The 26239-nt window shown below is 43.7% G+C and overlaps 1 protein-coding gene across 2 annotated transcripts in view; it reads right to left on the bottom strand.

Annotated features, from left to right (window-relative positions):
* The window catches only part of LOC138656828 (uncharacterized), a 249998-nt gene that overhangs the window by 111086 nt on the left and 112673 nt on the right, over window positions 1-26239 (bottom strand). For both annotated transcript variants that reach the window (XR_011316976.1, XM_069744102.1), the window contains exons 9-10: window positions 23320-23397; window positions 8695-8891 (exon numbers count right to left, since the gene is read on the bottom strand). Coding sequence is in view for 1 of the 2 variants with exons in the window: in XM_069744102.1 (XP_069600203.1) it covers window positions 8695-8891; window positions 23320-23397 (275 nt within the window). In the remaining variant the exon portion in view is untranslated. The remainder of the gene's footprint in view (window positions 1-8694; window positions 8892-23319; window positions 23398-26239) is intronic.

Raw genomic sequence — 26239 nt, 5'->3', positions numbered from 1 at the left:
TCGGCATTCAAACACTGCTGTTCAACTGTTTGCACTGCAGCATCACTTCTGCCTCCCAGCTCAACGCCTCATATGCGACGTACCAACAAGGTGGAACTCCACCTTGCATTTGTTGGAGAGACTGTGCGTTACTATGCCACTTCTATGCTTCTTTTGAAAAAATGCTTCAGGCGATGATGGATGAGATGGTGGCACAGGAGGAAGGGCAGGAGGAACAGGGACCTTTCACATCGTTATCAGGCCAGTTGTTCACATATGGCTCAGAGGGTGGGTTACTATACCAACAGCGTCCAGGTACACACCTGTCCACCCAGGGGACAGTTTTGGAGGATGAAGAGGAGGAGGAGGAAAAAGCATGTTCACAGCAGGGTGGCACTCAAAGCAGCTCATGGTCATCACTGGAGCGTGGCTGGAGGGATACAGATGATACACAACCCACCCAGGACAGCTTGTCGTTGCCTCTTGGCAGCCTGACACACACGAGTGAATGCACGCTACAGTGCCTGAACAATGGCCGTTGAGTGGCCCCGATTGTTACCAGTGCTAATTACTGGGTGGCCACCCGGTTGGATATCTGCTGTCATCCTTACTTCCATTCCTGGAGCGCGATCGGAAAATGCAGTACTCCAAGCATACTTTGGTAGATGTACTACTGACGGCATTCCCACCTGACAGCAGGGGCTCAGTGGAAGCACAAAGCAGAAGAGGAGGAAGATGCCAACAAAGCTGGGACACCAGCACCTCTTCGGAAAGGAGGGTAAGCCTGGCCAAAATGTGGAAAAACTTTCCTCAGCATGCCACAACATCAAGCATCAGCATCTGATATGGTACGTATTAGCAGGAGTCAGAGCTTCAACAAAAAGGTGGAAGAATATCTTGCCACACGTATCCATGAATTGAGTGACGGGTCTGGCCCATTTAACTTCTGAGTCTCCAAATTAGGCACATGGCCTGAGCTTGCCCTTCATGTCTTGGAGGTGCTGGCCTGCCCTGCTGCAAGTGCACTGTCGGAACTTGTGTTTAGCATTGCAGGGGGTGTGATCATAGACAGGCGCTTCTGCCTGTCCACAGCCAACCTGGGCAAGCTTACATTCACAAAAATTAACCAGGTGTGGATTCCACAGGACTTGTCGATACCTTTGGTTGAGTAGAGATGTATACCAGCCGAACCCATCCATTGTTATACTCCATTACAGTTTGCTTGTTCTATTTGCCATTTCCAAAGTTTTGAGGCCTCCCCAAATTAAAATAAAAAAACCCAATTAGGATGTTTTGCAGAGTACCCTCACAGAAGCTGTTTTACAGAGTACACCCTGTGATGCAGCGGTAGGACCATATACACAGTGAAACGGCAGTGACCCAAGCAAGTTCAAACAAACGTTCTTTTATTGTGTTACTTCACACAGTCAATGTAGTATACAGCTTCTTCATACAGTCCATTAATAATGCATGGCTATATGATGCAGTCAATACACAGGCCGAACTTCCCTCTGTCCAGTTTCCATGGGTGACCGCACGCTGGTAACAAGTCTCTGTACTCACTCAGCGCACTGCACTCTTTATCCTCTGGAGTGCAGCCGGGTACATATAAGACAGCCCAAGACGCAGGGTGTCAGTCTCTCTGGTTCCTTTAGCCTCTGTGCTGCTCCACACAGAGAGAGCTCTGCAGACAACTGAACTGTCTGCTTCCAAGAACACACTGACACCCTTCCCCCAGTACTACAGGGCTTTTTAATCAGTCACTGCTTCACTATTCTAATTACAGCCACAGCTGTGTCTGTAGCACGCCTTCATGGCCTCACTACGCTTCCTTGCACATTCTGGAGAGCACATACAGCGCCCCCTAGCTGTAACAGGGGTCACTGCCTCACAACCCACATAGACTTTTTGACAGAGTACTCCGCATAGACAGGTGTAAAGTACACACAGAGGCTTTTTGGCAGAGTACACATACAGAACCCACATTTTTTTAAAGCATAAGTTATCCATTCAGGAGCAGATTCAACCCACGGAATCCCAATTAAACACACAAATTGTTAAATTGTCCTCACGGGTACTAACTAAAGAAGAAATGACAGTGCTAAGCAAGGGTCTGTCTTTTGTACCCACTACTGATTTTGTTTGCTTTGAGGTGACTAAAGATTTGCATCTCTTTATTTGCAATCTTAAATGGAAAATGCTTTTTGCCAGACAGGATAAAAAATGCTGCATTGAACACGGTATTAATGATGACATACTAAGAGATGTCAGATTCCCGAACCATCTGGGGGACCCTGACCCCAATTCCTTAATTGTCCTCACGGGTACTAACTAAAGAAGAAATGACAGTGCTAAGCAAGGGTCTGTCTTTTGTACCCACTACTGATTTTGTTTGCTTTGAGGTGACTAAAGATTTGCATCTCTTTATTTGCAATCTTAAATGGAAAATGCTTTTTGCCAGACAGGATAAAAAATGCTGCATTGAACACGGTATTAATGATGACATACTAAGAGATGTCAGATTCCCGAACCATCTGGGGGACCCTGACCCCAATTCCTTAATTGAAGAACCCTTTACAGGCCTTAAGAATAATAGCAAAATTATGCCCCCTATGACCAATAACCTATGTTCAATTGATGTCTTTCTTAACCTGGTGTTCAGGGATTTAAGGGAACTGGGAGATCTAAAACAACATAGACACCACAACCTAACTAAGAAAGAAATGGATAGTGTGTGTAAACCTGAGAAAGATCAGAGTATAACCATAAAACCATCTGATAAAGGTTGAAACATAGTAGTAATGGACACTCTGAAATATAGGTCACTATGCCACTTCTTTTTACAAGGGAGCATGGGCTATGAGAGACTAGAGACCAATCCCTCGGGGTATGCCTTGACGAATTTATGGAGCATTCCAAAGGAGACTTGTTGATGGAGACGAGAGGGACTTTCTTATCCCACAACATCCTGTGGTAGCAACATTTATGATATGATCTTAGGTTCCATAGATGTGAAGGCACTGTACTCTTCTATCCCGCACGAAAAGGGGCTCATGGCTGTGGACTACTATCTTGGCACAAGGGGATGACAACACAGTGATCATAATGACTTTGTGATTCAGGCACTTAAATTCTGCCTGTCAAGGAATGTTTTTCTTTTTGACAATAAGTACTTCTACCAGCTCAAGGGCACAGCGATGGGGAGCCCGTGTGCCCCCTCATAAGCCGAATTGCTCCAGGGCTGGTGGGAGGAAACCATTGTTTTTTGTGACTCTACGTTGGTAACAGAGGACAGGATTGTGGAGGTGGAGTTTGGAGATTTTGTCGCGGGTTTGAATGTAAATAACCTGAGTCTACATTTCAGCTATGAAGTCAATGTATCAAGTCTGGCATTCCTAGACGTGCTGATACGGACAGGTGCCAGGGGTGAACTGAAGACGAGCATGTTTAGAAAACCAACCGCAATGAATTCTCTCCTGAGGTGGGATTCAAACCACCCGGCCCCCCTCAGGAGGGTGATCCCCAAAGGTCAATATCATCATGTCCAAAGGAACTGCTCAGATCCCACCACTTTCAAAATACAGGCAGATGACTTTAGAACATGTTTTCTGGAGCGTGGTTATCCCAAAAAAGTACTCAAGGATGCTTATAAGATCTCGCTCGAGAGGGATAGGAAACAACTTCTCACTCCCACCTCTAAAAAAAGAAGAGAATAATACCATCAGATTTATCACAAAATTTTCCAATGTGGTTAACCAAATCATGGATATCATGCAACAGCATTGGCCTATCCTTCTTATGGATAGAGACATCGCCAGCAATATTTCAACAGCCGCAAAAATCCATACAGAAGAGGCTGATCCCTGAGGGATAGGTTAGTCCACAGCCATTTCACCCTGACCACCAGTCCATCATGGTTAGGGTCACAGCCCAAGGGTTGCTACAAGTGTGGTAACTGCAAGAACTGTAAGGCTATTTCCCAAGGCAAAGAGTTCAGAAGTAATGTAACCGGGTTGTCTTACCCCATTCACCACTCTAGAAACTGCCGTACAAAAGGAATAGTCTACAAGGTCACGTGTGATTGTGGGTTAGAATACATTGGTAAAACTAAAAGAGCTCAGAAAAAGGGTAGGCAAGCATCTGAATGACATCCTTAAAAGGAACGCACCTGTAGCAAGTCACATCAATCTGCGGTGACATATGAGTCATGAAGTTCATGACTATAGATAGGATCTTCCCACCACGTAGAGGAAGAAACTGGGACAAACTTATCTTGCAAAGGGAAACTAAACGGATCTAAATGGATCTTTCACCTACAAACCATGAGTCCTAATGAGCAACTTACTTTCTCTTCTTTCTTTTAGGCTAGTGTGGTAATAGGGCCAGTTATCCCTAGGGAATGCCATCGTTGAGTGGGGGCGCCAGTGCGCAGGTTAATAGGGTGCCAACCTCCGCGTTAGGTAGTTTTTGCATAGCCCAGCTTTGTAATAGGTATGGTGGTAGCTCACATCCCCCTTTTATTCCTTCTTCTAGAAGATGCGTGGTGTCCTCTTTATATTTTTTGTCCCTCGTCGCCATTGATGACTCTCCTTATATGTCATCTCAATGTATATTTCTCAAATTCTCGATCTGTCAAGATTGTCCTGCTCATATAATGATTGATTTGGTAATAGGTTGCCATTACAGGGTTACCTGCACTAGGTCGTAAATGATTATATCACAAGGATGCACATGCCATACTTTGGCAGTTCATCCTTTTCATGCTCTGCTACCAGGTAAAGTTGGCAATGTCCTTAATATTGAGCAAATACCTACTTACAGTGGGGCAAAAAAGTATTTAGTCAGTCAGCAATAGTGCAAGTTCCACCACTTAAAAAGATGAGAGGCATCTGTAATTTACATCATAGGTAGACCTCAACTATGGGAGACAAACTGAGAAAAAAAATTCCAGAAAATCACATTGTCTGTTTTTTTTAACAATTTATTTGCATATTATGGTGGAAAATAAGTATTTGGTCAGAAACAAACAATCAAGATTTCTGGCTCTCACAGACCTGTAACTTCTTCTTTAAGAGTCTCCTCTTTCCTCCACTCATTACCTGTAGTAATGGCACCTGTTTAAACTTGTTATCAGTATAAAAAGACACCTGTGCACACCCTCAAACAGTCTGACTCCAAACTCCACTATGGTGAAGACCAAAGAGCTGTCAAAGGACACCAGAAACAAAATTGTAGCCCTGCACCAGGCTGGGAAGACTGAATCTGCAATAGCCAACCAGCTTGGAGTGAAGAAATCAACAGTGGGAGCAATAATTAGAAAATGGAAGACATACAAGACCACTTATAATCTCCGTCGATCTGGGGCTCCACGCAAAATTCCACCCCGTGGGGTCAGAATGATCACAAGAACGGTGAGCAAAAATCCCAGAACCACGCGGGGGGACCTAGTGAATGAACTGCAGAGAGCTGGGACCAATGTAACAAGGCCTACCATAAGTAACACACTACGCCACCATGGACTCAGATCCTGCAGTGCCAGACGTGTCCCACTGCTTAAGCCAGTACATGTCCGGGCCCGTCTGAAGTTTGCTAGAGAGCATTTGGATGATCCAGAGGAGTTTTGGGAGAATGTCCTATGGTCTGATGAAACCAAACTTGAACTGTTTGGTAGAAACACAACTTGTCGTGTTTGGAGGAAAAAGAATACTGAGTTGCATCCATCAAACACCATACCTACTGTAAAGCATGGTGGTGGAAACATCATGCTTTGGGGCTGTTTCTCTGCAAAGGGGCCAGGACGACTGATCCGGGTACATGAAAGAATGAATGGGGCCATGTATCGTGAGATTTTGAGTGCAAACCTCCTTCCATCAGCAAGGGCATTGAAGATGAAACGTGGCTGGGTCTTTCAACATGACAATGATCCAAAGCACACTGCCAGGGCAACGAAGGAGTGGCTTCGTAAGAAGCATTTCAAGGTCCTGGAGTGGCCTAGCCAGTCTCCAGATCTCAACCCTATAGAAAACCTTTGGAGGGAGTTGAAAGTCCGTGTTGCCAAGCGAAAAGCCAAAAACATCACTGCTCTAGAGGAGATCTGCATGGAGGAATGGGCCAACATACCAACAACAGTGTGTGGCAACCTTGTGAAGACTTACAGAAAACGTTTGACCTCTGTCATTGCCAACAAAGGATATATTACAAAGTATTGAGATGAAATTTTGTTTCTGACCAAATACTTATTTTCCACCATAATATGCAAATAAATTGTTAAAAAAACAGACAATGTGATTTTCTGGATTTTTTTTCTCAGTTTGTCTCCCATAGTTGAGGTCTACCTATGATGTAAATTACAGACGCCTCTCATCTATTTAAGTGGTGGAACTTGCACTATTGCTGACTGACTAAATACTTTTTTGCCCCACTGTATGTCACGAAACCTTCTGTTTTACATGCAAAAAGTCATTCACCGGAAGTGACGTTTGCGGTTCATGCTGGGCTTCCTGTGTTCCACAGACCGGAAGTTCGGCGTGTGCGGTCCAAAGACTGGAAACACATCACACGCTAACTATCATCGTAACGTGGGATCATTTAAAGCGGTAGAAAGAATTGATGCAGCCAGTGGTAGCTCATTTTGGGCATTGGATGCATACCTCCCACTCCCCTGATGAATATATATTGAAGAAACGTGTTGGGAGAAGAGCATGTCTGGGAGAGACCACTTTGGGATCCGGTCTGCATAATATCCCCTAGTCTTTGGTCAATTGAAAAGTCAGGCAGCTATGAGCGGTGAGATTGTTCCTGTCTTCCCTGCTAAGTATTATAAACTGACTGTTTAATAAACCACTCTGGGTTGTTTCTAATCACATACTCTACCTTACGATTTGGAAGCAGTTCACTTTATTACTGAATGGTATATGTTGATTTTTATCCCCAGGTGGTTTACATTTAAACGCTACGGTAAATGGGCACTTGGTCTCCAAGGATGAAGCATACCAGGTCCCCTAAATATATATTTGCTGCTATTAATTTAAGTAGCTCCTATGCCACTACATTCTTTAACCCACAATAGAATTTTTGCAGGGATTTGGAAAGGAATGTTCATAGATCCCTAGGGATTGTTTTATTAAGTGTATACTAACCTCATTGGCGGTAGAAAGGACCTCTTGGTGTGTTGTACTTAAGGTATCTTCACACAGAGCAACTTTCCAACGATCAAGACCAGCGATACGACCTGGCCGTGATCGTTGGTAAGTCGTTGTGTGGTCGCTGGAGAGCTGTCACACAGACAGCTCTCCAGCGACCAACGATGCCGAAGTCCCCGGGTAACCAGGGTAAATATCGGGTTACTAAGCGCAGGGCCGCGCTTAGTAACCCGATGTTTACCCTGGTTACCATTGTAAATGTAAAAAAAAAAAAAAACACTACATACTCACATTCCAGTGTCTGTCACGTCCCCGCCGTCAGCTTCCCGCACTGACTGTCAGTGCCGGCCGTAAAGCACAGCACAGCGGTGACGTCACCGCTGTGCTTTACGGCCGGCGCTCACAGTCAGTGCGGGAAGCTGATGGCGGGGGACGTGACAGACACCGGAATGTGAGTATGTACTGTTTTTTTTTTTTACTTTTACAATGGTAACCAGGGTAAATATCGGGTTACTCTAACGGGTGATGACTTATTAGACTGACTGTCATTTGCACCGACCATTTAGGAAAATCTGAGAAAAATGTCATTTGCATAATAATTTGGAACATTGTGTAAAAGTAATAGCGCCTTGGGATATATTTAAAAATTTACACTGCTCTCCCTATTGAAAACATGATTGCTTGGGCTTGCTAGAAACAGCCGAATAGAAATATAGCACCACCTCTGCTTTTTACTTCCTTTATCTAATTAATGGAAGATTGCTATTATAGATCACTCTGCATGGAGAACTCTCGGTACTCTTTCCCAAAGTCCCTAGCCAAAGTATCTCTATAGGTGTCACCTGAGATACAAAAAGAAATAAAATAATAATAATATTATATACTGCCATAGAGGTAGGTATCCAGCAGCAAATCTGGGGGAAAGAAATCTTAATTATAGTGTGGCATCATTTTGCCTTTTTAATGAATTTGTGAATAAACGTATGGTTTTTAAATTATTTGCGGCTGGATACCTACCTCTACTTGTTCCGCTCTGCTGCCAACACAGCCTATCTTCCTTGCAATGCAGGAGGGATTTACTACACATTTGTGAGCTGAAAAAACTAACATTTTTCATTCAAGAAAACACTATGTACCCAAGTTCATGGACAAGATTAGTGCACTTTATGGAAATAAAGCAGATTGTAATGGAACAGTACCTTTTTAAACACACATTAACATCATAAATCACCACTGTAAACAGGCACATTATAAAATTAATGATCAATAGGTTATCTTAGGGCATAAAGTGGAAACCATAAACGTAATGCAGTCATTTGCTGTTCTTATCATTGATGAATTACAATTATTCTGTGTGCTCGATGTTCTCTGCGTAGTCAATGGCTTAGGTGGAAATGCAATCAAGGTCATTCTGCTGACCCTTTGCTGCTGAGAAAACAGTCACAATTTATAAAACATGTGGATTGAGAGTAATTCTACAAGCTTATACTGCACCAAATTGGTAATGTTGTAATAAATCTACATTAAGATTTACATACTATGATAATAGAAGATTAGGAGTACATATACATACCTTGAAGTTCACTTATAGAAACTTGAGAAAAATCACATGAAACATCTGGAAGAATATAGTGCTCAGGATCACCAATTTCATAAACCAATTGCTCAGCAACAGTGCCAAAAGAGATAAGTCCTCCAGTTTCCCGAGGCTTTGATATGGTGAACGACCCATCGGAGGCACACTCCACTATTGGAAAGCCAATATTATGCCTGGTAATGAAAAGCAGTAAATCACACTGTAGTTGAGAGGAAAGGAAACGTATACACGTTGAATTGTGCATATTAAAAAAAAAAAATAGCATAAATTGTGACATTTCAGAGGCTGATTTTGTTTTTTTGCAGTCACAAATAAACGCTGGTGACAGATCTGTAATTCTTATTGTTTCATTATACAGCACATCAAGTTCATAATGATGCACTGCTTGGAACAGGCTGACACACTAAATGGGTTGTCTCTGTTGTAGATTTGTTGCCCTGCCCTAATAACCTCCCTCTCTAACATCACTGAAGGAGAGCTTACTCACCTCCTTTCCAAATCACACCTCACCACCTGTGCACTTGACCCCATCCTTTCCCACCTGCTCCCCAACCTCACTAACATGCTCATTCCAGCCCTAACCCATCTCTTCAACCGATCGCTATATTCTGGTACCTTCCCCTCTGCCTTCAAACATGCCACCATCACACCCATCCTCAAAAAAAACTAACCTTGAACCAACTGCTATGCCCAGCTATTGCACCATATCACTGCTCCCGTTTGCTTCAAAACTCCTTGAGCAGCAAGTCCATGCTCAACTTTCCTCTCACCTCTCATTTAACTCTCTCCTTGACAACCTCCAATCTGGATTCCGCCCCCACCACTACACCAAAACTGCCCTGACCAAAATTACTAATGACTTAAGGTACCTTCACACATAACGATATTGTTAACGATATCGTTGCTTTTTGTGACGTAGCAACGATATCGTTAATAAAATCGTTATGTGTGACACCGATCCAGCGATGTCTTCACTGGTAACCAGGGTAAACATCGGGTAACTAAGCGCAGGGCCGCGCTTAGTAACCCGATGTTTACCCTGGTTACCATCCTAAAAGTAAAAAAAACAAACAGTACATACTTACCTAACGCTGTCTGTCCTCCAGCGCTGTGCTCTGCACTCCTCCTGTACTGGCTGTGAGCGTCGGTCAGCCGGAAAGCAGAGCGGTGACGTCACCGCTCTGCTTTCCGGCCGCTGTGCTCACACAGAGAGTACAGGAGGAGTGCAGAGCACAGCGCTGGAGGACAGACAGCGGTAGGTAAGTATGTACTGTTTGTTTTTTTTACTTTTAGGATGGTAACCAGGGTAAACATCGGGTTACTAAGCGCGGCCCTGCGCTTAGTTACCCGATGTTTACCCTGGTTACTGGCATCGTTGGTCGCTGGAGAGCGGTCTGTGTGACAGATCTCCAGCGACCAAACAGCTACGCTGCAGCGATCCGGATCATTGTCGGTATCGCTGCAGCGTCGCTTAATGTGAAGGGGCCTTTACTCACAACGAAAGCTAACAGACACAGTCGACCACTGCCTACTGCTACAGATTCTTTCTTCCCTTGGCATCAAAGACCTTGCCCTGTCCTGGATTGCCTCATACCTTTCCGACCGCACATTTAGCGTTTCCCACTCCCACACTACCTCCTCATCCTACCCTCTCTCTGTTGGTGTCCCTCAAGGCTCTGTCCTGGGGCCCATACTTTTTTCCATCTATACCCTTGGCCTAGGACAAGTCAAAGTCCCAAGGCTTCCAGTACCACCTGTATGCAGACGACACTCAGATCTACCTCTCTGGCCCAGATGTCACCTCTCTGCTGTCCAGAATCCCTTAGTGTCTATCAGCCATATCCTCCTTCTTCACCTCTTGCTTCCTAAAACTCAATGTAGACAAAACCGAACTCATCATCTTTCCCCCATTTCACGTATCCCCCTACCTAATCTACTGTATCTGTTATGGTAAACGGCATCACGCTCTCTCCCGCACCTGAAATCCACTGCCTCGGGGTAACTCTCAACTCTGCCCTGTCCTTCAAACCATACGTCCAAACTTTTGTCACCTCCTGTTGCCTCGAACTCAAAAATATTGACAGAATCTGTCCCTTCCTCAGCCCACAATCTACTAAAACTCTTGTGCATTCCCTCATCATCTCCCGCCTCGACTACTGCAACAACCTCCTCTGTGGCCTTCCTGCTAACTCTCTTGCAATACTCCAGTCTGTCCTCAACTCTGCTGCCCGGCTAATCCACCTCTCTCCTCGCTACTCCTGTTTCTCCCCTCTGCAAATCCCTCCACTGGCTCCCAATTCCCCAACGAATCCAGTTCAAACTACTAACATTGAACTACAAAGCCATCCACAGCCTGTCCCCTCCCTATATCTCTGAACTAATCTCCCAATATCTTCCCTCATGTAATCTTTGATCCTCTCAAGACCTCCTACTCTCCTCCACACTTATTCGTTCCTCACACAACCGCCTCCAAGATTTCTCCTGAATATCTCCCATCCTCTAGAATTCCACGCCTCAACACGTCCGATTATCCACCACCCTCGGCTCCTTCAGACGGAACCTGAAAACCCATCTCTTCAGGAAAGCCTACAGCCTGCAATAACCATTCTGCCGCCTCACCACCACCCGTATACAATATAAAGTGACTAGCACACTCCAGGGTGTTGTGATGCAAAAAAGTGGGGATTTATTACATACAGTAAATCACAAACGTTTCGGTCGATACTGGACCTTCATCAGTGTGCTACAAAAAAGAATTATATACAGAACAAAAAACAATAAATGTGTTGTACATATGAAAGACAAAAACAAAACAAAAACAAAAGTATATACATCACGGAGATACAGGTCATAAAATGAGGAGAGAGAACAATGACCCTGGAGGACATTCAACTTGCGTGGATACAGGTGTATATATATATCTATCCATACATAATTCTTTAAATCATAGGCTGCAAGTTCTAACATGGAAAAGCCGTTGGTACGCTGAGGACATAGGTCCAAGAGGGAGTGTGAGAGGACTACTTTGTGGAACACGAGCGGTGAAGTGATATGCCGAGGGGAAAGTTGGTGTACAGTGAACACATACCTAGGTATAATTGTATACTTGTATGGCCCCAAAAACAATAGAATACTCAGATTTGCATCTAGAGATGAGAAAACGGGGTTACGGTCACAGACACTAATGGTGCCGAGTGTGTGTGGAGCTAAATAAGGCTACCTACCAATCAGACATGCTGGAAAAAAAGGGCAACAAGCCGGGAGGAAACAGAACCAGGCTGGTCTGTGGAGTAATGGCGAAATAATAATGGAAATGTAAGACAAGATGCTATTATGTGTACATGGAGAGTAATAAGGAGGGGTACATACCAACTGACGGTGAGTCAGAATAATAGGTGGCGCTGAGGCTTAAAAGAGCTGTCTGTAGGAGGAGGGTAAAAATCTATTGTTAATGTACTACTTCAGAGACCATGTAAATTGTACCGCCATAAGTTGCAGAGTGACGCTGAGAGACTTACCAGTACGCCGGGACACTGGGGATAAATGCGGTATCCACCGCTAATAGAGTGTGTGCAGGGATCGCCGGCATGGCCCTTTATATAGTGGGGCAGAGCACATAGTGTGCTGTGTGAGCTGGCAAGACACAGGAAGGGGCGGGGCGGTGACGACATGGGAGTCAGCTGACTACAGGGGGCGGTGATCTGAGCGCTCCACTGACACAAAAAAAAAAAAAAAAAAATGTTAGAGGTGTATTCCAGCTGCTGGGATGAGGTGTTAGCTGACCGCAGAGGGCGGTGATGTGAGCGTTCCACAAATGGAGGTGCGTTCCAGTTGAGAGGAGCAGTGAATAGCCGTGCATTAGTGGTGGCCGAAAGGTGTCACAAAACGGCAGTGGAGAAGTGAAGTCAGAGTGGGCGATTCTGTGAAAAAGAGCAAAGATAATTACTATGCTATATTGAACACATTAAGCAGCAGACATGATAACTACATTGGAATATACCAAACGTGCAATATTGATACCGATATAGATGCAAACCAAGGGGTTATACAGGTAAAAAAAAAAAAACGGGTTATATTACAGACCTGGAGAATAGGAATAACAATAATTATTGTTAGCAAAAAACTCACAGTGAGTTGCGGGGGTGGAAAGGACAACCCCTTAATTATGGGATATACAAGACCCAAAGATACTATACCATAGCATAATGGTTGCATGATAAAAAAAGGTGCACTTAGGTATAAACCTGATGAAAGAAACCATATGGGGCCACTAAAGATAGAGGTACTCCTGTCAAGGAAACAGAACTGCAGGTTATAAATAATATGATAACAAAATGTAGAATCATAAGGCAACGATAGCACATTGATGTTACTGATGATCAGAAATTGGATTTTTAATTTCAAATGAAGGACATTAGTTCGTAATCCCTGTTGAGACCTTTGGGACTTAAGGTGTTAAGCTCGTGTATCCAATAAGCCTCCCTACGCTTCAGTATAGTAACTCTGTCTCCCCCACGGCGAGGTGGTGTGACCTGTTCGATTATTTGAAATCTGAGTTGGGACAGGTTGTGGCCTTTCTCTATGAAATGAGACGGTAATGGGAGCATGAGATTTTTGCAACGAATGGTGGACTTATGTTTAGATATACGTGATTTTACTGACTGAGTGGTCTCGCTCACATACAAAAGACCACAGGGGCATTTGATTAAATAGACTGCGTAATTAGTATCACAGGTAAAAAAGTTGTTGATTGGGTATCTCTTTCCTGTGTGTGGGTGATGTATGGTATTGCCCCGCAGTACGTTGTTGCACTGATTGCAACTCAGGCACGGGAAGGTACCCGTTTTGGGATTGGCTAGAAAACGCTGAGTTGGGCCAGAGCGTGTGGGGCCAATGTCTGCACGGACTAGGTTATCCTTGATATTACGCGGTCTTTTAAAGCATGGGAGAAAAGGATGTTGAAATTCTTGGATTGTGGGGTATGCTTCTTGAAGAATATGCCAATGTTGGCGAATGGTTCTGTGTAGTTTATAAGCTGCTGGATGGTACTGGTGTACAAATGGGATCCGTGACGTAGCGGATATCCTGTCTCTGGTAGTACTGTTGGCCTGGGCGGTATCAAGGATACGTAGTGGATAACCCCTTTCACGGAATTTTGACCTCATCTCAGTTGTTCTAAGGTCTTTGGTGGCAGGGTCTGAGACTATTTTTGATACCCTGTTTAGTTGTGATTTGGGAATAGACTTTATCATGTTTTTGGGGTGGAAACTACTGTAATGCAACAGACTGTTGCGGTCCGTAGGTTTTGAGTATAAATCTGTTGAAAAATTCCCATTATCATCTTTGATGACCAATGTATCGAGGAAACTGATTTGGTGAGTGTCATATGTCATCGTGAAATCCAATCCGGGCCACGAGGTCCTAAGAACTTGAAAAAAGGCTTGCAGGGTTCTAAGATCACCCCCCCAGACACAGAAGACATCATCTATATAGCGCTTCCATGTCAATGCATGGCTACGAAAGAGATCTTGAGTGTATATAGATGTGTCTTCGTAATGGGCCATGTAGGCATTGGCATATGGAGGTGCCACGTTCGAGCCCATGGCCGAGCCCTTTATTTGGAGATAGTAGGTGTCTTCGAACAAGAAAAAGTTATTATTCAGAACGATAGACAGGAGCTCACAACACAGGTCAGAAAGATCGGGGTTCATGTGATTAGTGGTGAGTAGCCAGCGGACAGATTGTATGCCATTTGTATGGGGTATGGACGTGTACAAGTCCTTCACGTCAAAGGATACTAGATAGGCGTCAGGAGGGACAGGGGATATGTTCCTAACAGTTTCCAGAAAGGCACCCGTGTCAAGAAGGAAGGAAGTGGTGTTCCTAATGAGGGGTGTCAAGATCTTTTCTAAGTAGATAGAAATGGGAGCCAAGATCGAATCAGTAGATGCCACAATGGGTCTACCAGGTGGATTATGTAAACACTTGTGGATCTTGGGTAGGATGTAAATTACTGGTGTAATCGGATGTTTCTTAGGGTACCGTCACACAGTGCAATTTTGATCGCTACGACGGCACGATTCGTGACGTTCGAGCGATATAGTTACGAGATCGCAGTGTCTGACACGCTCCTGCGATCAGGGACCCCGCTGAGAATCGTACGTCGTAGCAGATCGTTTGAAACTTTCTTTCGTCGTCTAGTGTCCCGCTGTGGCGGCATGATTGCATGGTGTAACATATATCGTATACGATGTGCGCATAGTAACCAACGGCTTCTACATCGCACATACGTCATGAAATTATCGCTCCAGCGTCGTAGATTGCAAAGTGTGACAGCAGTCTACGACGCTGGAGCGATATTGTTACGACGCTGGAGCGTCACGGATCGTACCGTCGTAGCGATGAAAATTGCACTGTGTGACGGTAACCTTAGCCAAAAAGGCCCGGGTTTTGCAATCTAGGATGCCCCGGGTTTGAAACCCGTCTAGAGTTGTGCGGATGACATCTTGGATGGTTTGAGTGGGATTATGGGAAAGTTTTTTGTATGTGGTAGTGTCGCTGAGTTGGCGGTACACTTCATTCTTATAGAGGGTTTTGTCCATTACCACTATGGCCCCACCCTTATCTGCTGGCTTGATAATGATGTCCTTCTCTTGTTTTAAGGATGTTAAGGCCTGCCTCTCGGTAACGGAAAGATTTGAAGGGTAGTGGATCCTACCTCTATCCGTGTCGTTCCTCAGTTTTTGAAAAGATTTGTCTACAAATTGGATGAAGGTCTCAAGGGGATGTGACCCTTTTGGTGGCTGATATGTGCTCTTATCACGTAGCCCAAGGCTAGCTGCAGTAATCCCTATAGATGCCGTGGCTTGTAGGTTAGGGGGTGTTGCATGGTCTGTATCAGCAAAGTGTAACTTGAGTCTTAAGGATCTGTAGAATTTCTGCAGATCCATATCCATTTGGAACGTGTTGTGTTTGTAACTCGGACAAAATGAGAGCCCTTTCTGTAAGGCGCTGTGTTCAGCTACCCCTAGAGTTTTTTAGGCCGACAGAAACGACAAGGCAAAAGAAGAGGACCAGACGGGGGCTTCACAGGACCCAGAAACATGGACTTTGCGAGAGTGACACGATCTCAGGTACACAACCGTTAGTCGTAAATATTTCCTCCAAAACTCTAGGGGTAGCTGAACACAGCGCCTTACAGAAAGGGCTCTCATTTTGTCCGAGTTACAAACACAACACGTTCCAAATGGATATGGATCTGCAGAAATTCTACAGATCCTTAAGACTCAAGTTACACTTTGCTGATACAGACCATGCAACACCCCCTAACCTACAAGCCACGGCATCTATAGGGATTACTGCAGCTAGCCTTGGGCTACGTGATAAGAGCACATATCAGCCACCAAAAGGGTCACATCCCCTTGAGACCTTCATCCAATTTGTAGACAAATCTTTTCAAAAACTGAAAAACGACACGGATAGAGGTAGGATCCACTACCCTTCAAATCTTTCCGTTACCGAGAGGCAGGCCTTAACATCCTTAAAACAAGAGAAGGACATCATTATCAAGCCAGCAGATAAGGGTGGGGCCATAGTGGTAATGGACAAAACCCTCTATAAGAATGAAGTGTACCGCCAACTCAGCGACACTACCACATACAAAAAACTTTCCCATAATCCCACTCAAACCATCCAAGATGTCATCCGCACAACTCTAGACGGGTTTCAAACCCGGGGCATCCTAGATTGCAAAACTCGGGCCTTTTTGACTAAGGGTACCGTCACACAGTGCAATTTTCATCGCTACGACGGTACGATCCGTGACGCTCCAGCGTCGTAACAATATCGCTCCAGCGTCGTAGACTGCTGTCACACTTTGCAATCTACGACGCTGGAGCGATAATTTCATGACGTATGTGCGATGTAGAAGCCGTTGGTTACTATGCGCACATCGTATACGATATATGTTACACCATGCAATCATGCCGCCACAGCGGGACACTAGACGACGAAAGAAAGTTTCAAACGATCTGCTACGACGTACGATTCTCAGCGGGGTCCCTGATCGCAGGAGCGTGTCAGACACTGCGATCTCGTAACTATATCACTCGAACGTCACGAATCGTGCCGTCGTAGCGATCAAAATTGCACTGTGTGACGGTACCCTAAGAAACATCCGATTACACCAGTAATTTACATCCTACCCAAGATCCACAAGTGTTTACATAATCCACCTGGTAGACCCATTGTGGCATCTACTGATTCGATCCTGGCTCCCATTTCTATCTACTTAGAAAAGATCTTGACACCCCTCATTAGGAACACCACTTCCTTCCTTCTTGACACGGGTGCCTTTCTGGAAACTGTTAGGAACATATCCCCTGTCCCTCCTGACGCCTATCTAGTATCCTTTGACGTGAAGGACTTGTACACGTCCATACCCCATACAAATGGCATACAATCTGTCCGCTGGCTACTCACCACTAATCACATGAACCCCGATCTTTCTGACCTGTGTTGTGAGCTCCTGTCTATCGTTCTGAATAATAACTTTTTCTTGTTCGAAGACACCTACTATCTCCAAATAAAGGGCTCGGCCATGGGCTCGAACGTGGCACCTCCATATGCCAATGCCTACATGGCCCATTACGAAGACACATCTATATACACTCAAGATCTCTTTCGTAGCCATGCATTGACATGGAAGCGCTATATAGATGATGTCTTCTGTGTCTGGGGGGGTGATCTTAGAACCCTACAAGCCTTTTTTCAAGTTCTTAGGACCTCGTGGCCCGGATTGGATTTCACGATGACATATGACACTCACCAAATCAGTTTCCTCGATACATTGGTCATCAAAGATGATAATGGGAATTTGTCAACAGATTTATACTCAAAACCTACGGACCGCAACAGTCTGTTGCATTACAGTAGTTTCCACCCCAAAAACATGATAAAGTCTATTCCCAAATCACAACTAAACAGGGTATCAAAAATAGTCTCAGACCCTGCCACCAAAGACCTTAGAACAACTGAGATGAGGTCAAAATTCCGTGAAAGGGGTTATCCACTACGTATCCTTGATACCGCCCAGGCCAACAGTACTACCAGAGACAGGATATCCGCTACGTCACGGATCCCATTTGTACACCAGTACCATCCAGCAGCTTATAAACTACACAGAACCATTCGCCAACATTGGCATATTCTTCAAGAAGCATACCCCACGATCCAAGAATTTCAACATCCTTTTCTCCCATGCTTTAAAAGACCGCGTAATATCAAGGATAACCTAGTCCGTGCAGACATTGGCCCCACACGCTCTGGCCCAACTCAGCGTTTTCTAGCCAATCCCAAAACGGGTACCTTCCCGTGCCTGAGTTGCAATCAGTGCAACAACGTACTGCGGGGCAATACCATACATCACCCACACACAGGAAAGAGATACCCAATCAACAACTTTTTTACCTGTGATACTAATTACGCAGTCTATTTAATCAAATGCCCCTGTGGTCTTTTGTATGTGAGCGAGACCACTCAGTCAGTAAAATCACGTATATCTAAACATAAGTCCACCATTCGTTGCAAAAATCTCATGCTCCCATTACCGTCTCATTTCATAGAGAAAGGCCACAACCTGTCCCAACTCAGATTTCAAATAATCGAACAGGTCACACCACCTCGCCGTGGGGGAGACAGAGTTACTATACTGAAGAGTAGGGAGGCTTATTGGATACACGAGCTTAACACCTTAAGTCCCAAAGGTCTCAACAGGGATTACGAACTAATGTCCTTCATTTGAAATTAAAAATCCAATTTCTGATCATCTGTAACATCAATGTGCTATCGTTGCCTTATGATTCTACATTTTGTTATCATATTATTTATAACCTGCAGTTCTGTTTCCTTGACAGGAGTACCTCTATCTTTAGTGGCCCCATATGGTTTCTTTCATCAGGTTTATACCTAAGTGCACCTTTTTTTATCATGCAACCATTATGCTATGGTATAGTATCTTTGGGTCTTGTATATCCCATAATTAAGGGGTTGTCCTTTCCACCCCCGCAACTCACTGTGAGTTTTTTGCTAACAATAATTATTGTTATTCCTATTCTCCAGGTCTGTAATATAACCCGTTTTTTTTTTTTTTTTTTTTACCTGTATAACCCCTTGGTTTGCATCTATATCGGTATCAATATTGCACGTTTGGTATATTCCAATGTAGTTATCATGTCTGCTGCTAAATGTGTTCAATATAGCATAGTAATTATCTTTGCTCTTTTTCACAGAATCGCCCACTCTGACTTCACTTCTCCACTGCCGTTTTGTGACACCTTTCGGCCACCACTAATGCACGGCTATTCACTGCTCCTCTCAACTGGAACGCACCTCCATTTGTGGAACGCTCACATCACCGCCCTCTGCGGTCAGCTAACACCTCATCCCAGCAGCTGGAATACACCTCTAACATTTTTTTTTTTTTTTTTGTGTCAGTGGAACGCTCAGATCACCGCCCCCATTAGTCAGCTGACTCCCATGTCGTCACCGCCCCGCCCCTTCCTGTGTCTTGCCAGCTCACACAGCACACTATGTGCTCTGCCCCACTATATAAAGGGCCATGCCGGCAATCCCTGCACACACTCTATTAGCGGTGGATACCGCATTTATCCCCAGTGTCCCGGCGTACTGGTAAGTCTCTCAGGGTCACTCTGCAACTTATGGCGGTACAATTTACATGGTCTCTGTAGTAGTACATTAACAATAGATTTTTACCCTCCTCCTACAGACAGCTCTTTTAAGCCTCAGCGCCACCCATTATTCTGACTCACCGTCAGTTGGTATGTACCCCTCCTTATTACTCTCCATGTACACATAATAGCATCTTGTCTTACATTTCCATTATTATTTCGCCATTACTCCACAGACCAGCCTGGTTCTGTTTCTTCCCGGCTTGTTGCCCTATTTTTCCAGCATGTCTGATTGGTAGGTAGCCTTATTTAGCTCCACACACACTCGGCACCATTAGTGTCTGTGACCGTAACCCCGTTTTCTCATCTCTAGATGCAAATCCGAGTATTCTATTGTTTTTGGGGCCATACAAGTATACAATTATACCTAGGTATGTGTTCACTGTACACCAACTCTCCCCTCGGCATATCACTTCACCGCTCGTGTTCCACAAAGTAGTCCTCTCACACTCCCTCTTGGACCTATGTCCTCAGCGTACCAACGGCTTTTCCATGTTAGAACTTGCAGCCTATGATTTAAAGAATTATGTATGGATAGATATATATATATACACCTGTATCCACGCAAGTTGAATGTCCTCCAGGGTCATTGTTCTCTCTCCTCATTTTATGACCTGTATCTCCGTGATGTATATACTTTTGTTTTTGTTTTGTTTTTGTCTTTCATATGTACAACACATTTATTGTTTTTTGTTCTGTATATAATTCTTTTTTGTAGCACACTGATGAAGGTCCAGTATCGACCGAAACGTTTGTGATTTACTGTATGTAATAAATCCCCACTTTTTTGCATCACAACACCCTGGAGTGTGCTAGTCACTTTATATTGTATACGTTCAGGTTTGGGCACCTGTGACTGTGCACCTCCCCTATTTAGGCTGTGCTTAGCATCTTCTATATCACCACCACCCGAGCTGCCGCCTCATCACCACCCGAGCTGTCGCCTCATCACCACCAAAGCTGCCGTCTCACCACCACCAGAGCTGCTGCACCCCTGACGTTCTATCTTTTCCCCATTATCCCATAGAATGTAAGTCGGCAAGGACAGGGTCCTCTCCCCTCTGTACCAGTCTGTCATTGTAAATTTGTTTACTGCAAACAATATCTATAACTCTGTACGTAACCCCTTTCTCATGTACAGCATCATGGAATTAATGGTGCTATATAAATAAATAATAATAATAGTAATTTGTTCGACTTCAGCAGAAGTAACAGCAATAAGATATTTGTGGGAGAAACCAGAGATATACAGGAACTGTACAAAATCATCAATGGAGAGGAAAAAGCGAGACGTATCCTAAGATGGCTGCTATACTACAGATTGACAGTTTAAACAAGAGAAACAGTTATGATACACTACATATTATTAAGAATCAACAGATACAACAGCGCCATCTGCTGACACTGCAATGTAACTCCTCCAATATATAAGTCTGTAGCTTATTGCATGGATTTCAACAGTCTCATCATCTTAAATAGGTAAAACCCTCACCATTCTCAAGATTGGAGAGATTTATAATTCTACAGTATTCTGCTCATTATCACTGGTAGACAGCAGAGGGGGCTGGTCTCCTAGACAAATAGCACAGTGCTAACAAGCTCTTTGCTATGGAGCTTGTATGTGCTGCTCTTAAGCCAACTGCTTTGTCTGTCCATCTTCAGTGCTGCAGAAACAAAAAGTACCTACATTGGCAGCATCAGAGCGTGCACAGTTTGGACCAGAGGAATAACTATGCTGCTGGCAATCAATCAGGAACACATTGCATCCCCAGCAGTCAGGAAGACAGAGGTTGATGTCTGAGCGATGTGTTCCTGATCAACATAACGAAACAATCTCTTGAATACCTGAAAGCTGATACATGCTTTCCAATCCACTGCCCTTGAGTGACCGGTTGCTCTTGTGCATGTAGAGCACTGTTCCCCAACTCCAGTCCTCAAGAGTCACCAACCAATAGGTCATGTTATGAGGAGTTCCTTAGTATTGCACAGAAGATAATTCTATCACCTGGACAATACTAAGGAAATCCTGAAGAAACGATCTGCTGGTGGCTCTTGAGAACTGGAGTTGGGGAACACTGTTGTATAGGGAGAGACCTGTGAGTGACATTTCCAATCTGCCTTACACCCTGCACAAAGTACATGTATTTAACATGGCTATGCACTGTACAATTAGACTATTCCTTTACAGTGATACTATTCTTTGAACAACCTACTAGGGCTACACAACAAAGCACACACACAAAATAATATATATATTTTTTTTTCATTTTGACCATTTTCACCAGATAGGACCTAAAAATTAAAGATTAAAAAACAAACAAAAAAAGTGTCTTGTGTCCCACCAACAAAATATTTTGTAGTACATCAAGGAAAAAGACTGAAACTGAAACTCAAAACCCCTGGTCATTAAGCACCACATCCCTGCTTGCTTCTCTGAATGCTGAAGCTTTTTATCCTATTCTATTAAATGGTTTGCTGCCAGCTGGGAATCGGGAAAGTTATACACAGAACTGTACTTGATGTGTTTTTCAACTATTCCATTTTTTAATAGGTTGCTTCATAAAGCAAGGGATAGTAAGAGCGAATAGAGGAAACTTTGTAATGTCTTAACAGAATTCTGCTTCCTTCTCATATGAATATAATTATGTAGATCAGAGCAACACAAACGTTAGAGGAAATTTAGAAAATTGACAAACTCCTGAATTCATACAAAATTCGGACAATTGGAGTCAAAACTACTGTCTAAAAATTACAAAATAGTATTTATTAAATAACAATGTCACATAGTATAGTCAAGAATTCCACTCCGCTTCCACACTATGACCATAATGGGTGAGGATCAATCTTTTGTTTACCTATTTTGGGAAATACACTGATTTTCACTACATGGCTTACGTGCCTTTAGAACAGTGTTTCCCAAACTCCAGTCCTCATGGCCCCGACAGGTCATGATTTCAGGATTTCCATAGTGTTGCACAGGTGAGACAATTCCTGATGCCTTGATGATACTTCCACTACTTGCTCAATACTAAGGAAATCCTGAAAACATGACCTGTGGGCTCCGTGAGGACTGGAGTTTCAGAAACACTGCTTTAGCACTTGATTCCTCTGGTCGGAATTATTAACATTAGTGTGGACTTTTTGACTTCTTTACCTGTGTCCTTCATTGTTCTGATTACCCATGTGATGGTCATTTATACTTAAATGTACTGTTGTAATTTTTGACTATACTATGTGATATTGTACAGTAGTTTTTACTCCAATTGTCTAAATTTTGTATATATTCCTTCTCATATGAGCCACATTCTCTTCTCCTTCCTTCCTCCTGAAGGCACTGTCCACTCAAAAACAATCAGCTCAAATCAGTGTTGTAGACAAGACAGACAGGCAGTGTCACATGACCCCATGCGTAGCTGGAAATTATACCATTATGCCCCTCCATGACACGTCGCCCTTCGGCTGCATTCGCATGGGCGTAACGTGTGTGCTATGTAAGATTTTAGCGTCTAGCACACGGACCCATTCAGTGGAGTGGATCTATTCAGGCAATTGTTAGTCTCACACAGATTATTCTTGAGTCTGTGATTTTCAGATCACGTCCTCTTGGCCATTAATTGATGGGTCCTATAAAAAGCTTATTAGCACATGGTTATTTCACATACATATGTGAATGCTGCTTTAGGCCTCCTCTGACTGGCAGAAAGGTAGTGCTTGGAGAGCAGATTTATAACATAGTAAGGAGAAGAATGAAAAAATTTAAATAAATAAAAAGATAATTATGAGATCATGGACACCGAAAAATCATGCTATAGAATAATTATAACTAGATATGAGCATTTTTCTTCCATCTTACCAGTCAGGAACAAGATGCCAGTCAGTGTATATTCCTCCAGTGCACTGGGCACCACATTCAATAAGATGACCAGCGAGACTGTCAAGAAAATGATGCACAGGTTAAAAGTCGGCACCACCAACATTAGTGTCAGAATGCAATGCAGGCTCATAGTAATGCTTGCATACTAAGCACTAATACAGATTAAGGAGTATACACAGTTTTGGGTTCTGGTCCATGTGGGGTTTTCAGTTTCTTTTCAGCAAGTTACTTTGACATTTTGGCAAATGATTGCAACCTAAACAAAAATTAAACTGTGTGTGAAACGGACGTGGCTTTTACAATGATAGCCTATGGACCCACAGACTTACATTGGAAAAGACACTTCCCGCTCACGCACAGGAACCAAATCATCAAGGTCGGCATTGTTCACACCAGTCTTGATGAAGAGGCATGTTGTAGGAGCGTGCCTCTTAATGAAGCAGGCACAACTTAAAAGTGGTGTGAGCCTCACTACAAATCTTTAGTTGAGGACCACAGTAAGATTTCCAGTATAAACGGTAAGCTTGTTATGAATTAGACAAATGGACGTCACCACACCCTGTCTCAGCTGTTCATCTTTGCGGAACTGGCAGATACGGGTGTGAAAACGGCAAAAGTCACAAGCCCTCCCTTAGACTGATGTTAGACTGATACATGTAGTGCACCATGCTGGCTGACTCCTTATACAAGCCTAATATATGTGCAGTTTTTAAACTACATCACCCTCCTTTCTCGTGGATTACGGCAGGTGTGCGAGAGGTTGGACATCGGTATTTTGCACCTGTTCTGTTCTGTTCCATCATACACATTTGGGCCTGTCTGAATTCTGCAGTGAACTGCCAACTTAACCGTGTAAGGCCTTTTTTGTGATGTGTTGCAGTTTATTTTTTGAACACTTTTTGGAACTATTATAATACACAAAATTTGGCAATTGAGCAAATATTCTTGTTTAAATCTACACAAAGCTTTTTATAGTCTGATAAAAGTGTTCTGTCATAAAACCGTGGTTATAAAGTTGCTTCATTACTTTTAGACATGTTGGAGCAGTACATGATGACTGTAAGGCTATGTTCACACTTTGCGGATTTTGCTGCGGATACGCAGCGGATTTGACCGCTGCGGATCTGCAGCAGTTTCCCATGAGTTTACATTACAATGTAAACCTATGGGAAACAAAAAACGCTGTGCACATGCTGCAGAAAAATCCGCGCGGAAACGCTGCGGATTACATTCCGCAGCATGTCACTTCTTTTCTGCGGATTTTCACCTGCTCCAATAGAAAACTACAGATGAAAATCCGCAGAAGAAAACGCAGTAAAAACCGCGATAAATCCGCAGTAAAAACCGCGATGGGTTTTCACTGCGGATTTTGGAATTCTGCTGCGGAAAAATCCGCAGTGGAATCTGCAAAGTGTGAACATAGCCTAAATGCACACACTGCCAGTCTAGCCAGCTGGTATAGGAAAGGTAATATTATTGATGAACCACTTCCTCGCCCTGCTCATTGCACACAGTGAGTTATAAGGACAGTAGATAAAGCTGCAATTCCTAATGGAGTACTTTACACAAGGACGGCTCTTAGGGTGGTTTCACACTTGCGTTTTTGTCTGCAGCGTTTTTTTGCACAAAAAAACGCATGCTTTTTTTCCCTATATTTAACATTGAAAACGCATGCGTTTTTTGTTGTACGCGTTTGGTCGCGTTTTGAAACGCATGCGTTTTTTGCTGCATGCGTTCTTTTTCAGAAATGCAACTTGTAGTATTTTTGAGAGGCGTTTTTGGACACATAAAAACGCATGCGTTTTCATGCGTTTTTTTTTTGTGTCAAAAAATACATTGGAGTCAATGGAAACGCATGCGTTTTTAAGCACATGCGTTTGCTTTAAAAACCCATGTGTTTTTATTAAAAAAAAACAGAAAACACACTGATATGCCACCCCCCACCATAAAGGTGATAAAGGGATCGTAACCCTAACCCTAAAGGGATCCTAACCCTAAAGGGATCCTAACCCTAAAGGGATCCTAACCCTACCCCTAAAGGGATCCTAACCCTAACCCTACCCCTAACCCTAAAGGGATCCTAACCCTAACCCTACCCCTAACCCTACCCCTAACCCTAAAGGGATCCTAACCCTAACCCTACCCCTAATCCCTTTAGGGTTAGGGTTAGGATCCCTTTAGGCTTAGGGTTAGGGGTAGGGTTAGGATCCCTTTAGGGTTAGGGTTATGATCCCTACCCCTAACCCTACCCCTAACCCTAACTATTTCTGTTTATAGTGGCTTTTTTACTTTATTTTGATGATTGGCAGCTGTCACACATTTCTCAGCATGCGTTTAAAAAACGCAATCGCATGAAAAACGCATGTAAACGCGTCAAAACGCTGCGTTTTTTTCACCACATGCAAAAATGTATGCGTCAAAAAAACGCAGCGTTTGCACGCGTTTACATGCGTTTTTTCACCATGCGTTTTTTTTTAAAAACGCATGCGTTTTGAAACGCAAGTGTGAAACCAGCCTTAGTCAACCAGGTCATAACAAAATGAAAATGCTGTTCACCCTCGCAAGCCTGTACTGTATATTAACAGAGTCCCTATAAAACAATACTATTCCTCAGTTACTCCGATCACTCAATAGAGAAGTGCGTAATTATCATGCAAGATGGCCAGGGGAACCTGCACCTTCACAAGACAAGACTGAAAGTCCCATCACAGCCAACAACAAATCAACTGTATTATTCCTGTCTATAAAGAAGGACAATCCATTGTAGCTGGTGCAAAATGCTAGACTGCAACAGAACCCTAACCGAACACACCGCTCTGCTATACACGCACACACCACTCTGCTATACACACACCGCTCTGCTATACGCACACACCACTCTGCTATACACACACCACTC

The sequence above is a fragment of the Ranitomeya imitator genome, chromosome 1, assembly GCF_032444005.1.
Source record: "Ranitomeya imitator isolate aRanImi1 chromosome 1, aRanImi1.pri, whole genome shotgun sequence".
In the NCBI taxonomy this organism is placed as follows: domain Eukaryota; kingdom Metazoa; phylum Chordata; class Amphibia; order Anura; family Dendrobatidae; genus Ranitomeya; species Ranitomeya imitator.
The sequence above is the reverse complement of the archived record's forward strand: the minus strand, read 5'-3'. Positions and strand labels throughout refer to the sequence as shown.